The sequence below is a fragment of the Coccinella septempunctata genome, chromosome 7, assembly GCF_907165205.1.
Source record: "Coccinella septempunctata chromosome 7, icCocSept1.1, whole genome shotgun sequence".
Taxonomy (NCBI): domain Eukaryota; kingdom Metazoa; phylum Arthropoda; class Insecta; order Coleoptera; family Coccinellidae; genus Coccinella; species Coccinella septempunctata.
This window is the reverse complement of record NC_058195.1, coordinates 27,311,338-27,326,433: the sequence shown is the minus strand read 5'-3', so window position 1 is coordinate 27,326,433 and position 15,096 is coordinate 27,311,338. Positions and strand designations below refer to the sequence as shown.

The window sequence follows — 15,096 nt, the reverse complement described above, 5'->3', positions numbered from 1 at the left end:
AAAAATGCAGATAGAAGAATGTTTGAGATGAAGTAATTTGTATGGAATAATTTGTATGGAGCTCCTATTCCATTATCAGGAATAATAACAGATACAGATGAGACCAAGGGTAAAGAATGCTGACCATTATCTGTCATTTATAAAAATCATAAATATAAATATAGTCCATTCAAGAATGACGGACATCCCAGTATGCCTTGAAAGTCCAGACGAAGCTTAATATCTGGTCACAAAAGATGTTCAATAATTTCTGTAGTTTCAATCACAGAACTGGAATATAATAGAAATATAACCTAGAAAAGTATTTGAAAAGAAGAAATATTTGAATATCGAGCTAATTAATCAGTATTCGAAATTGATACAATTATGTTTCCAATTTGTTCGATCAAGTTAAGAACCTGAACAGCAGTTCAAAATTCAAATTATCATTGGTCGGCGCATAGATTCACATATAATAGGTCTGTAGACCACTGTTTATTCACAATAGCAACCTGACTTCAGAAACACAAAATCTTAACTTATGGGTTATTACCACCTTGAATTCGATTTTCCATATCCACCCGAGATGTTAATCATTCTTGAATGGACTATATATTCCCTTGATTTGAAATTTAAACATAAAATTATTAATGTCAGATGTGAAATGATATACTACCGCCGATTGATGGTTTTGAATTTCAATCAAGCATTGCCGATCTCGGTTCGCTTTAATGAAGCTTGTGCACACGAAGTTTCCACTGCGAGACTCTCGTACGAGACTTAAGTCTCGTCTCGTCTCGAAAGTGAAATATCAGGTCTGGTCTCGACAACGAGACGAGTTTTTTCTATTATTTACAAGGTTGGCAAACGTTTCTGAACTCGTCCATCGGAAGTCAAAATAGGCGCGTCACTTTTTTTAGCGGCTATCTTTTCAAAGAGTCATGCTATTTTCGCGGATTTGCGCCCATAGAAGTAAATCGCATACTCTCACCTGGGAAATGTATCTGCAAAAATACATTTTTCACAGAGAATGTTATGAATCATGCATGAATAATGTCATCATAACATTCTTGGCACTTCTGGCAAGTGAAGTATTCTTTTACAAAATAACACTTGTGTAACTTTCTTCGTTCAAGATGTCTGCCAAAAAAAATTCAGGAAAAGATCTCAAGGCATTCATAAGGAATTGCTTCAGAACAGAAGTGTAATAGAAATTAAACAAATGCAAAAATAAAATAGCAATAAAACATGCATCAAGTATATAAATACATAGGCATAAAAAAAAAAAAAATTTCGTGAAAAAAAATTAATAAAATGGCAGAGGCATTCCTCCTAAAATAATCTGAAAATTTATTCTTAAATTCAATTCATAGCAATAATAAAAAATAAAGTACATGCGATTAAGATAAAACAACTTACCCCTTATTTAAGGGGTTTCTTGCACTAAAGAAAATACACTGCGCAAAAAAAATAACGCACATTCTGAAAATCTCAATTTTAATGGAAGTTAAGTCTACATTGACTTTATAACTTATTTTTTATGTTCTCTCGGGAAGGTTTTGAACGAAACAAGACACATTAAATAGAAGAAAAATTCAGGATTTCATCGAATCTTATGTGAAAGAAGAGAAATTAACAATTTTCAAAATACTGAAATGCTGATAAGTGATTTAATACTTGGTATTTCCACTCCTTGCGCTAATTACAGCTCGGCAACGACGGTTCATACTCAAAATGAGTGATCTTAAAATGTTCTGATCCAATCCTTCCCAGATTTCTCCGAGTTGGATTACTAAGTCATTAAGAGTAGCTGGATGATTTTCTGAACTTCTCAGCCTTCTTTTGAGGTTGTCCTAAACCTGCTCAATCGGATTGAGATCTGGACTTCTTGCTGGCCATTCCATTCGAGAGACTTCAACCTCTTCAAGGTACTCCTGAACGATGCGCGCACGATAGGGTCTGGCATTATAGTCCATAAAAATTAAATTTTCACCAATGTATGGGGCAAATGGCACTACATGCTCTTCAAGAATGTTCCTTATATACTTATCAGCATTCATAGCTCCATTATCAACGACCACTAGGTCTGTGCGAGCAGTCAAAGATATTCCACCCCATACCATAATCGATCCTCCCCCGAAACCAGTAGTATTCAGGAAATTTCACTGTGGACGTCTGTATACAAGGGAACGTCGATCACAATGGTAGAGACAGAATCTAGACTCATCTGTGAAGAGAACTCTTTCTCAATCGGCCTCTTCCCAATGGATATGCTCTCTCGCAAAATCCAAACGCGCCCTTCGATGGGCTGGGGTAAGAGCTGGGTCTCTTGCCGCGACACGAGGCCTTAAATCATATTCTCTGAGGCGATTTCTTATTGTCTGAGTGCTAATTTGCACCTCATGAGTTTGCTCAAGCTGAATTTGAAGGAGGCGAGCGGTTGCAAACCGTTGTCTCAACGAAGAAACTCTCAAGTAACGTTCTTGAATGGCAGTTGTTATCCGTGGTCTACCCTGTCCTGATCTTCGGACATTCATACCTGTCTCCCTGAATCTCTGCAACATTCTGGACACACTTGTATGGGAAACTCCAAACCTTTCTGCAATTCTTGTGTATGTCCACCCTTCTTCTCGCAAAACTACCGCTTGGGCACATTCAGGCCCGGACTGGGACCATTTGGGGCCCTCAGCTGAAACCTGTAAAGGGGCCCTCTACAGGGGCTCTCACCCGGAAAATTTTTGAACATAGCTTGAAAATAATGATAACGCGTTTTTACGGTATTTTGGCAATTAAAAAGAAGAAGAAATTCAGCTAGGTTTTTATACCAATATTATGATTTTCGACTTCTGTTGACTTAATTATTCATTAAATTGAGAAATTCACAGTATTTCTGGGATACCAAACCAGTACAAAACAATTGCTGTCAATAATTACAACAGAGTTCAAAATATGGTGCAGTATTTTATTCACACCAAAGTATTAACGAATTTTGTCAAAATTATTTATGTAATGAAAATAATAACAAACGGATTTTACGGATTAGAATAATAATACTAACATCTTTAAAAAATCCTGTATATTTAACAATTTAAAATATCGTTATACTATAGAATAAATAACTCATTAACTTGGATGATTCAACATTTTACTCCCCTATCCTAGGCCTAGAGTAAAAGCTTCTTTGTAAGCAACTCACTAGTTGAAGCCTCTTCATCTATTATTTTATTTCTGTCCAGATCATAAAAAAGCTCCCTCTCAACATTAATTAAAAGCAGACTGGACATAAGGTCTTGGCCTAAAGATGACCGAAGTCGATTTTTGACTATTTTAAGTTTGGAGAAAACTCGTTCACATGTGACTTGGGTACAAGGTACGCTGAGAACAAATTTATATACAATATACAGGTTGGTAAACAATCCAGATTGGGTAAGTTGAAACAGAACAGAAAAAGCACATGCCAGACACTGGAAACATTGTCTCTTTTCAGAGCAGTAAATATCATCATTTTTTTCCGCCTCTTCGGTTGGGTTCGAATGGTCTTCTTCGTCACTGCATCTGTCACTGTAGTTCTCAGTGGACTCTGCCGCTATGAAGTTGGAGTATTGTTGAGCAAACTGTCGCAGCTCTACCAACACCCGACTTCTTTCAATTTTACATAATTTAGAAACACTGTGCAGGGCTTCTGTGGGAAATGTTTCGGGTTTCAAGATATAATCGAACTTTTTGGGGTCCAACCAAGAGCAATCCTGTAAAACGTCTTTGTTTGCGCAGTATCTCTCTTCAATACTCATCCTCGCACAGTCTAAAATATCAAAATATACAATTTTGTAATATTGAACTATTGAAATGGAGTCAGCTTCATCTTTCGATTTTTCACCGGGCATCAATTTTTTCTTTGACGGTCTTTTCCTCTTAAAATCCAACTCTAACTCAACATCAATGTCATTTTCGTCTAGCTTGAGATTAACTGAACTCGCATAAGATTTTGTTTTTGCGTATAATACTTCAAAATGCGCGTCATTCCTTTTGTCCTTAACTTGCTGGAGCAGTGTTTGTACTAAGTTCCAGGCTAAAGCATAATCAATTGTTTTACTTTGCAAGTAATTAGAAACAGGGGAAGTGACCAAAAATAAATCTAGTAAAATAAACGACATAAACAAGTTTTCAAATTTGGACCATTGACTTAACAGGTTTCTTGCTGTGAATCGAGATTTGCTATCAAAACTTCCATCAGAGATTTCTAAGGAAACAGAAATAAAATTAAAGAATTTAGCAGAATTTACACTGTCTTCACTGATTGAGAATTCTTCATCAACAATTGATGAAAGTGCCTCGTGTTTACTCCACCACCTCGTCGCTCCTATTTTTGCAATCTGTACAACTTGTCATGAGCAGTATGCTTTTTTTTTTGTTTCGTTTTCCCAGACGGCTATTTTCTTGTGCGATGAGCTCAGAAATACCGCTGATTCTTTTACTAAACCAAACAAGTTCTCAGCTTGTAGTAACTTCACTGTTGAGTCAGCTACAACAAGTGCCATACAGTGAGTATAAATAAGATCTTCATTTTCTTTTTTCAAATGGGCTTGTAGCCCATTGTAACAGCCTTTCATATTGTTGGCTCCATCAAACGAACAAGCAATAATATTTGACGTTGCAATGCCATGCTCAGATAATTTTAATTTTATAAGCTCGTATAACGCAAGTCCACTTGAGTCATTAACAACTGCAATTTCTGAAAGTCTTTCATATACTTTTCCTTTAACGACATAGCGTACGCATATTGCCAATTGGTCTATGACAGCTATACCTTGGGTGCTGTCCACCATTACGCTGTAGATGATGCTATCTTGGAGGTCTTTCAAAATAATGTTCCGACCGATCGATCTCACTATCTTGATTAACTTGTTGATGAAAGTCTTTGATAAAAAAGTCAACATTGATCCTCGTCCAATAAATTTTTTAGATTGCTTTCCTGTGGCTTCTCTTTCGTCCTTCATTTTTAGTCTGTGCTTTTTGCTGTCTTCGATACATTTTTGTACATGGTTTTGCAAAATTACATAATAATTAGCCACCAACATAGCCAGTTCAAGGAAATTACCATGATTTTGTACAGAATCGGGAGCGTAGGCTGCTTCTGCCTTGTCACCTCTGTAGGCAATGCCTTGCCTTCCTATAAACAAAACTATATCTATCAATCGTTGGATTACCAATCTTCTAGTTCGAATTTCACTTTCATGCTGTTTAGTTTGGTGAGTATTCAGGAGAGTTGAAATATCATAGCCCTTTTGACATTAGAAAGCTGCTTTCGCAGCAAGTTCATGATGGGTAGAGTTTTCGTGTATTTCTACCCATTTATACACATTTTTTGAAGAAACATCATGACCAGTAATAAAGGTAGAGTCTCTGTGTCCTTCATCTCCAAAAGCCATACAGCACGAACAGTACACTTTATTCAGCTGGATGGAATATGATAACCATTTTCGGTGTATTTTTTCACCACTTGCCAAATGTCGGTAATAAAGTTTGGAAGGCTGAAATGGCAATTTTGTACCTTTTCCTTCTACAACTTGAATAGGATGTTTCTTCATGAAAGCTTTTTTAATCGTGATTGGGTCACTTTCGTTTGGACAAATGAAACACCCAAGTTGTTGCTTAGCTGCATCATAGGTATCTTGATTTTCTTCATCATCTTCTGAATCAGAATTGGTACTTGGTTCGCCGACAAGAGACAGTGGATGATGGTCTATTTGTCGCTGATTACAAGCAGGCGCTTCACCCCTCTCAACTGTACAAGAAGAAGTTGATGCAGTTGCAGACTGATTCGAAGGTGGTAAAGTGCACTCTCCATCGCACTGTAGCTGCGATATAGCTAATGACAAATAATATAATAACAAACAATGTTTTAAGGTAATAAAACCATACAATGGTTATAAAAAGCATAATGTAGAAAAACACTGTTTTCACTAGGGGATCCCCTTGACCATACTATACTGCAGAGCTCTGCCAAAGCATTGTGCTTAATGCTTGTGCTTAGTACTTGTGAAAGCACATGAATCCTTTTTGTGCTCCCGAGCACTTTTTAAAACCAGTGCTTAGTGCTTAGTAATCCCTGAAGTGCTTGCGAGTACTTCTTGGCATTATTAAGCCCTTCGGAAATCTTGTTGAAACACGAATAAGCGATCGACGCGTTGTCACTTTACGAGCATGTATGGATACCAGAGATCATGAAATATACTGGGTTAAAGTGGTTAGACTATTTGATGAATTTGTGTTCAGAATCAACTACGTGCGTTAAAACTTATGAAAGAAAAGAGGTAGGCATAGGTTAAGGGTCCGTTTCACATTTGAAAATTCTTAACATCTTCAGATCTTCTCTAACTACCAGTGACTCGATGCTTGAAATGTTTCATTCAGAACAAACTAGAATAAATTGAGTACTAAATAAATATCGAGCTTAATTTGAGAATTTGTTAACTTTTCACTAACTTCACACGGCCAGAAATCACGTATATTTCTGCTGCTTGAAAAAGTTTTCTTCATTACTAAACATTTCTTTTCTCACATTCTTCAGTTCTTTTAGATTAACAATACCTAACTTTTGTTGAGACAAATGGAAGTAGTATTTGCACGAAGAGAAAAAATTTGATATGACCTTCGAATTCATATTTCCATTCGTGAAATCAATATTTTTCGATATGAAATCTTGAAACTGTTGGAGAGTACAACAAAAAACGTATCGTTTCGAATATATTTCGTTTTAAAAAAGTTAAATAATGAATGAACAGCTTTATTTTTCTTCAGGTTAAAAAACCCAATTACAGAAAAATTAACAAATGCTAATTAAAAACTCAAAAACAAATTATCATTACTCTGCCTGAAATTGTCAAAGAAGATGTCACACATCTCACAAAGGTTGTTCATAAGGCTACACATATGCTGAATGGGCGAGGCATACTCGAGTTTAGTTCTCAACAGGGTGTTAAATAGGAGAATAAGTGTTCTTGAATTCTGAAAATGATTTGCGTTGCGATTTATGAAGTCATACAACCTAGAAGCAGCCCATCAGAAACTGATGGGTCTTGGAATTCAAACCACGAACGTTGTTATATTTTGACCAATGATGAATAAACCGACAAACTATTCACATTTCTAATGTAGAATAAATAGAACAAAATTTCAAAGAATACTCGCCCATAACAAGGATAATGAAATAATCTAAAATTTCGATGATCTTACCTACAGTCGTGTCATCATTCCTCTCGGAGGTAGAGCTTGATAGTTTCAACCACGTACACATTGAACTGGCATACTGGAAAGCTTCTTGTTTCTTTTTCTTTTTTTCCTCTCTTTTTTGAAAACCACTCTTGTAAGTTCTTTTCATTGTTTTTATTCCGTTCGTATATTCGTAATTTTAATTACGCAAACAATGTACCATGTACCGAAACTCACCGACTAAACATTTAACCAAACAAAACTGCGCTAGTGGGCTGTGAATTTAGCAAACGGCAATCGACTTGTATGCGCTTGCGCGGCCCTTCTGAAAGATCAACATATCTGATAGAGCATCGCTGTGCAGTTGTCTGCTGGACAACAATGTAACTCAACTCACCACACAGCTCGTAAAAAGCTTTCGTATACACGGCGAGATATAAACTGTTGTTTGAAGTTTTCTACTTTTGGAAAATGTAAACTAAACATTACCAACAACACAAAGTAACCTTTAACAAGACAAAAACTTCAATTTTTTTTTTAATTTTGTAGGTCATGTGGGGGGCCCTTCGCGATCGCGGACCTGCGGACCTGGCCATTCTGGGCCTGGGTTGCATACTCGACTATACTGCGGACTAGTGAAAAGTACAGAACCTTCATGGTTTCTTCATTCTTGAAATTCCGTGTAATTCTCAGAACAAAACCGATCATTCTGAAGCCTCTAGAAACAACATTATCAATATGATGTTCAAATGACAACTTCGAATCCCGAAATATTCCCAGGTCTTTAACAACTGTCACCTCTTCCACAATCAAGCCAAAGAGTCACAGAGGTGCACTCGCAATGTTGAAGTTCTTGGTGAAAGTTATATGTTTACACTTACTAACATTCAGAGACAGGTAAAGCGAAGAACAGAACTCGCAAAATCTGTTAAGATCACCCTGAAACCTCTGAACGTCCTCCAAGCTTTTCACAGCTAGGTACATTTTAATGAGCGTAAAGCTCAAAATTCACATAAACAAGATACCGGCAGACATCATTGATATACAAGCTGAAGAGAAGTGGTCCCAAATGAGACCCCTGGGGTACTCCCAATTCAACATTGTAAAGAGACGAGCAAGCATCCCCCATAACAAGATACTGAGACCTTTCACACAAGTATGACTCAATCCAACTTAACAAATCTGATCCCACACCATATTCTAAGGGAACCTGCAGAAGTGTTGCATGATTTACTTTGTCGAAAGCCTTGGACAAATCCGTGTAAACAGCGTCTACCTGGACACGCCGATCCATATTTTCGGATATGTAATTGATGTATGGCGACAGATTAGTGAGAACCGATCTGCCTCTGAAAAAACCATGCTGTCTGGTGCTAATTTTCGATTTCAGTGATATAGGTAGTCAGTTACAATAGATTCGAGCAACTTACCAAAGTGGTTAAAAATGGAAACAGGTCGATAGTTGGACAACAAATTAATTTTTCCGCTTTTATGAATAGGGGTAACTTTAGCAATTTTCCACAATTTCGGAAATATACCGGAACGCAGAGATTGATTGAAAATAATATGAAGAGGATAGACAAGTGAAGCGGCACACGACTTGATAAATATTGAAGGTATCAAATCTGGACCTGATCCTGATTGTTGAATTCCTTTGTCGATAACTTACTCGATTCGAATCGGGAATAGAAAAGAAGGAGGAGATCAAACGTTTCTCGCATCAGACACGTATCACGTACACACATTGAACTCTAAACTTCTTTTAGAGTTCACTGCGTACATAAGATACATTTATGGCCGTATGCATCGTTTGATTGAACGAAGTTTAAGCTCTGAAACGACGTTTAAACATAGAATATCTATGGAAAAAAGGATGTTTAAGGTATTAATCTCATCAATTCATCCAATAGCCTCATCAATAAAAATTAAGAGGCCAGCGAATAATTTCGCGTGTAGAACGCTACACTACCCCCATCCCAGAAAAAAAGGTCTTTGCTCATCAAAGAGCTTTTTTTCAGTAAAAGATATCGCAATTAATTTGTTGGGCGCTAGTGATTCATGTATCACAAGGTAAATAACATAGTTAGACTTCCAATGGACATCATACTGCATCTGAGAGACACAAAAGATTGTTATTCCAGAAAAACTAAAGAGGACACGTATTATACAAAAATTCGCATACATTCACATTAGACTCTGTATACGTATACGTTGCTCCGAAAAGAGGTTCAAACACCAAGTACTCGCACTAAACTATCCCAAAGATTCATTTCCCTCAAATTTCAAGACCATAATGAAGTTTGAATATCACTTTGTTCGTATGACTTCCAGGTCTCTTCAATTTTCAAATGCTAACTTGAAAGACCAATATGGCCGTTTCCGTAGCACAATTCCTGTTACGCTTATTCTTAAAAGCTCTTTCCTGTTATTCAATGTTCTAAGATGATTATCTATATTAGTCGATTTACTTATTGATTTTTTTTATTACAGGGATTTAAAAAAATTCAACTCAATCACGATGTACCTCATTCTGTGTGATTTTCTTTTTCATTCCACCCAAATTGCTGGATTTCTCGTATCAATTCTCGCAGTGAGTATAGATTAGGTTATGAATTCTTAATTCACGTGGAACAAGTTGAACACACTATAAGCTTCTTAGAGAACTATAAGTTCCATTTATTCAAGTAACCGCCATTCATTCTTATGGTTTCCTTTTCCTCTGTACAATTACAACTTTAGTTTTTTAATATACAGGGTTTCACAGCATGAATGGATAATCCTGAGAAGCTACCTGGAAGAGCTATTTTGTACTGTGAAAGAATTACCAAAAAAAATCGACGTTGCCGACGTTCTTCTGAAAGAGTGTTCAGTATAAATTTTGAAGTTCTCAAACTTAAGAAATTTCGCAATTTTACTTGGAATTGACGAAAACGTATTTTTTTCGACAGGTTGGTTTAAGCACTTTCCATTTTGATATCGCATAAAGAAGCGCGGATTAATAGTCGTCATGTGGGATCTTATATCAATGTACTTTTGAATTATTTTGAAATGGCAAACTAGAGTTTGGTTACTTTTTATCAGTGTGAATGTGCATAACATTCCATTTTTGGAGTCAAGAATGGTCACAATTATGACTTCTTGACTTATTTTAACATTGTCCATTTTCATTTCAGAGTTCCTTACAACGCAAGTCCCAGCAACCCCCATTACCATTACGACCTTCATCAATAGGTATACAGGGTGTATCATGAGTCGTTTGCCATAGCCCAATGGTGAATGCAGGTCATCCAGGCCTTTCAGAAAACTTGCTTGTTTTGTATCCCAAGGCTATTAGTTTCGGAGGTACGGGGTGATTCATGAATATTGACCTAAATTTGCGATAGCCATAACTTTGGAATGCAAAGTCCGATTTAGATCAAATTTTACTGATTTTTTCACTCTTCAGAATGCTCTTTCAAACGGCTCATGAAATATCAATATTTTCAGGGCAGTACACAGAATATCATGATAATAAACCATTTTAACGAATTCAGTTTTCACTTTGCATGGCACACTTGTCACAAGGTAATAGGAAGCGGACGAATTCATATTTTATGTCATTTTTTTTTAAATGCGGTCCTGTTTTTATTCCTTCGGTGATAATATTTATTGTCCCTTGCCCAGATTCTGAATTATTCCAAATTCTGTTCAATTATTCTTCATTTTAAACCCTCAGCACATACTGAGTGTTCGTAAAAAAGTGTTTAAAAGTATACAAAGTCGAGCTGTGAATTCTTTTGAAATAACATTACATACTGAATTTAGATACAAATGATGTAAATCCTCTTGGAAAATTGAATTCCTAAGTGTATTTGCTTCATCACACACATAACTATAATATTAAAATGTATTCTTCCGAAAAACCTTAACCTTTTTATTTCCTTTCATAAAACAACAATGAAGGAACAGATCGAATACATGTTTTATGTAATTTTTCCGAAATGCTGTCTTCGGTCGAGAATTCAAATTTTTTTTTAAATTCTGTTCAACTCGTTTTCATTTGAAACACTCAGTGGGAACTGAGGGTGAAAGAAGTGACAGACACTTCTGTTCGGTATTTTCTCTTCCACTTGATCATTTTTATTTTTGTCTTGTTTTGCTGGGATAGAAGTTCACCTCAGTTTTTCTTTTATTCTTTCTTATTTGTTTTCATTTTTGAATCACGCGGGTTTTGTTGAGGGTTGCACATGTGCGCCGTGTCATGTGGAGTTTAAGAAGAGAGACAGGAGACAGTATGAAATTAACCGCCGCAAAGCTATATACGTAGATTATCACCGCATGTTATTTCGTCATTGGAAAATACAGTCCACTCGCAAAAAAGGGTAAGTGCACACTCAACAATCGAAATAATTCGAAAATTTCATTATTTCCGCGACATTAATTGGTCCATTCGTGCCAAGGATCGCTCCGCATAACTAGAGGTGCATTTCTTCCTGTTCTTTATTTCATAAATTTGATATTCATTAGAATTCAATTTTGCAGTTTTCATTGCAATATAATTTCGTTTCAAATTGATTGATTCCATTATCATTCAACTGCGACATAAATTCGCACGCCTTATCTGCTAACAACAAATCTGGTCGTTTTTTGTGAGGTTTTGTGTTTTATCGCATTTCATTCCTGAAACAGCTGATTTGATCAGTGCCGTGCCGTTTCGGGGTTTCGGAGTTAATTTATAAGTTCGAAAATGGCAAACACAAATAAAATTAAACAAGCTAGAGCTCTTAGAACAATGAGTGAGAATCAGATTGTTGAAATCAAGGCATTTGCTGATGAGGCTAAAATTGATATAAATAAACGCGCCCAGTTCAAAAATTTGTGTCAGAATCTTGATACATACCGCGAAGAATTTAAGTCTCATCATCAAACTCTCATATCTCTTATGGCCATCAATGATGAAGACATAAGTAAAGAGGAAACAAATAGAAAAGACTTTGATTTCAATTATTCCTATATTGAAACAGCACTTCAGGAGTTTTTCGAGGTGAAACATAGTGTTACAACTTCCGCTAGCACGATTGGGGATATATTGTAACCAGTCCGGCCCTTGCGGTCGGACCTTTCGAGAACCAGGGCGGTCGCTTCCTTCTGGAAGAATCGCGAAAGGTTCACGAAGGTACCTGAATGTTTCCGGCGCCTATATAAGCCCAGCGGAGGAGCAGGTAGGAAGGACAAGTACAAGTACAGATATAGTTCACAGTGCAAGCGACTAGTGCAAATAAATACGAGTGGAAATAAATAGTTGTGATATAGTTAGTTTATGAGTTATAAGTGTGTATTAAGTGTAAATAAATAATTTTAATAAGTTGGACGTTTTAATCAAGCGAAGAAAACGTTACATTGGTGTCACGTGTGAGGTTCAACATCGCTCGAATTAAATAAATATTTTCGGTTATTTGTTCATGCCAGTGACCACAAGATTACAGAACGCAATGGAGACTCAAGCTGTAATGGACCTTTTGAGTAAGATGAACGAAAGAATGGAAGAAAATTCTCGAAAATTAAATGAGAAAATGGACGAGAATTCTTGTAAGTTGAATGAACAAATGGTCCAAAATGAAGAAAATTCTCGAAAATTAAACGAGAAAATGGACGAGAACTCTTGTAAATTGAACAAAAAAATGGACCAGATTAAGGAAAATTGTAATGATGTGGTGAGTCAACTTACAGACAAATTGGACGAGAAACTGGAAATCATAAATGGAAAATTCGAGAAAGTGGACGAGAGATTCGATATAGTGAGTGGAAAATTTGACGAAGTTGATGAAAAGTTTGACAAGGTTAACGGCAAGTTTGAAGAAATGGCAGGAATAATTGAACATCATTCCAAGTTGATAGATTCCTTGAAAAGAATGTCAAACAGAACAGATATTCTGGCTTCAACACCCTACAGCACAGCGAAAGCGGAAAATGACGGCGAAGGTAGTAGAATGAAGATCAAGCCTCCAACTTTTGATGGAAAAATACCCTGGTCGACATATCAAAAACAGTTTGAAGCTGCTGCCCTGGTAAACAATTGGAACGACAACGAAAAAGCCACGGCATTAATTATAGCTCTACGAGGAGAGGCACTCAACATCCTCCAGACGATCCCGGAGAGTCAACAAGCCTGTTACGAAGTTCTTACATCGAAACTTCAGATGAGATATGGCGATGCTCATCTGCAACAAGTATACCATGCACAAATTAAGAACCGAGTGCAGAAAACAGGGGAAAATCTCCAGGAGTTTGAAGCTGATGTGGCGAGATTAGTCAGGCTGGCTTATCCATCTGCTCCAGATAGCTTCCTGGAACAGCTATCAATCCAGACATTCGTGGATGGGATGAAAGATAGCGAAATACAACAAGCCCTGAGACTAGCACGCCCTAGAACTATAGATGATGCCTTAGCCCAGGCTTTGGAAATCGAAGCAGCGAAGCAAGCGTCGCATAGGGGACACCTTCGTGTAAGACAAGAGCAAGAAACAGATCGATCTGTTGAGGAGATTGTCAGAGAAAAAGTCCGCAGAATATTGCTTGCTGGGAAAAAGGATGCTGTGTGCTGGAACTGCAACAAAAGGAGGCATTTCAAGCAAAACCGTCCAGAATTTGAAAGGGCTACAGCTGGGAAAATAAAGGAGTCGCAGTGGTAGACAATGGCTTGACCAAAACCATTGAGTGTCCCCAGAATTCCAGCCATTGTTCGCGCCTGGAAGAAAAGATCGATTTAAGGCGGACCACCGTAATCGAAGATGACTGGCTACCCGAGGAAATTCAAAGAGCACAAGAGGAAGATAACGACTTGAAAGTAATCCTGAGTTGGAAGAAGAGCGGTAGACGACCTACTTGGGAAGAAGTATCCAGACTGAGCCAGAATGTAAAGTCGTATTGGGCACAATGGGAAACATTGAAGATTGATGGAGGTCTTCTGAAACGTTGTTGGGAAAATGAAGATGGAACTGAGCAGAGACTTCAGTTGATTGTGCCAAAGAGCCGTGTGACAGACATTCTGACCAGACTACATAATGGAACTTCAGGTGGACATTTCGGGATAACCAAGACGTTGGAAAAAGTCAGGCAGCGATTTTATTGGCTAAATTGTAAGAGGGACGTTGAAGATTGGTGTAGAAGATGCAAGGTTTGTGCTGCTGCTAACGGACCTTATGGTAAAGGAAAAGCACCAATGAGGCAATATAACGTCGGATCCCCCATGGAACGAGTAGCTATCGACATCGCTGGCCCCTTTCCCGAAACAGACCATGGAAACAAGTACATTTTGGTAGCGATGGACTATTTCACGAAATGGGTGGAAGCCTACGGTATTCCTAATCAAGAGGCAAGTACGGTAGCTGATAAATTGGTCAGAGAATTCTTCTGCAGATTTGGAATACCTCTGGAGCTGCATTGTGATCAATGCCGAAATTTTGAATCGAAGCTATTCCAAGAAGTATGCAGCAAATTGGGAATTCACAAAACAAGGACTACACCTCTTCATCCACAATCAGACGGCATGGTCGAACGAATGAATCGGACCATGGGAAAACATCTAGCCAAAGTAGTTTCTGATCACCAGCGGGATTGGGATGAATATTTACATCTATTCACCATGGCATATAGATCTTCGGTTCAAGAATCTACCAAGGAAACTCCAACCAGTATAATGTTCGGCCGAGAAATAAGACTGCCTTGCGACTTAGAGTTTGGATGTAAGCCTGGAGAAGACGTAGCTGGGGAGGACTACGTTAGTAAATTAAGGAACAAGCTGGATTACATTCATGGCAAGGTGCGCAATCAAATGCAGCAAGCAAGTGACCGAATGAAAATGCGCTACGACATCAAGGCTATTGAAGGTGGATTCACCACTGGGGATCTGGTGTGGCTACATAA

At 37.5% G+C, this 15,096-nt stretch overlaps 1 protein-coding gene across 1 annotated transcript in view; it reads left to right on the top strand.

Annotated features, from left to right (window-relative positions):
* Nucleotides 1–9,688: 9,688 nt before the first annotated feature.
* Nucleotides 9,689–15,096, top strand: part of LOC123317146 (odorant receptor 30a-like) — a 73,802-nt gene continuing 68,394 nt past the window's right edge. The window contains exon 1 of the mRNA XM_044903537.1: nt 9,689–9,781. Within this exon, the coding sequence (XP_044759472.1) occupies nt 9,710–9,781 (72 nt within the window). The 5' untranslated portion in view covers nt 9,689–9,709. The remainder of the gene's footprint in view (nt 9,782–15,096) is intronic.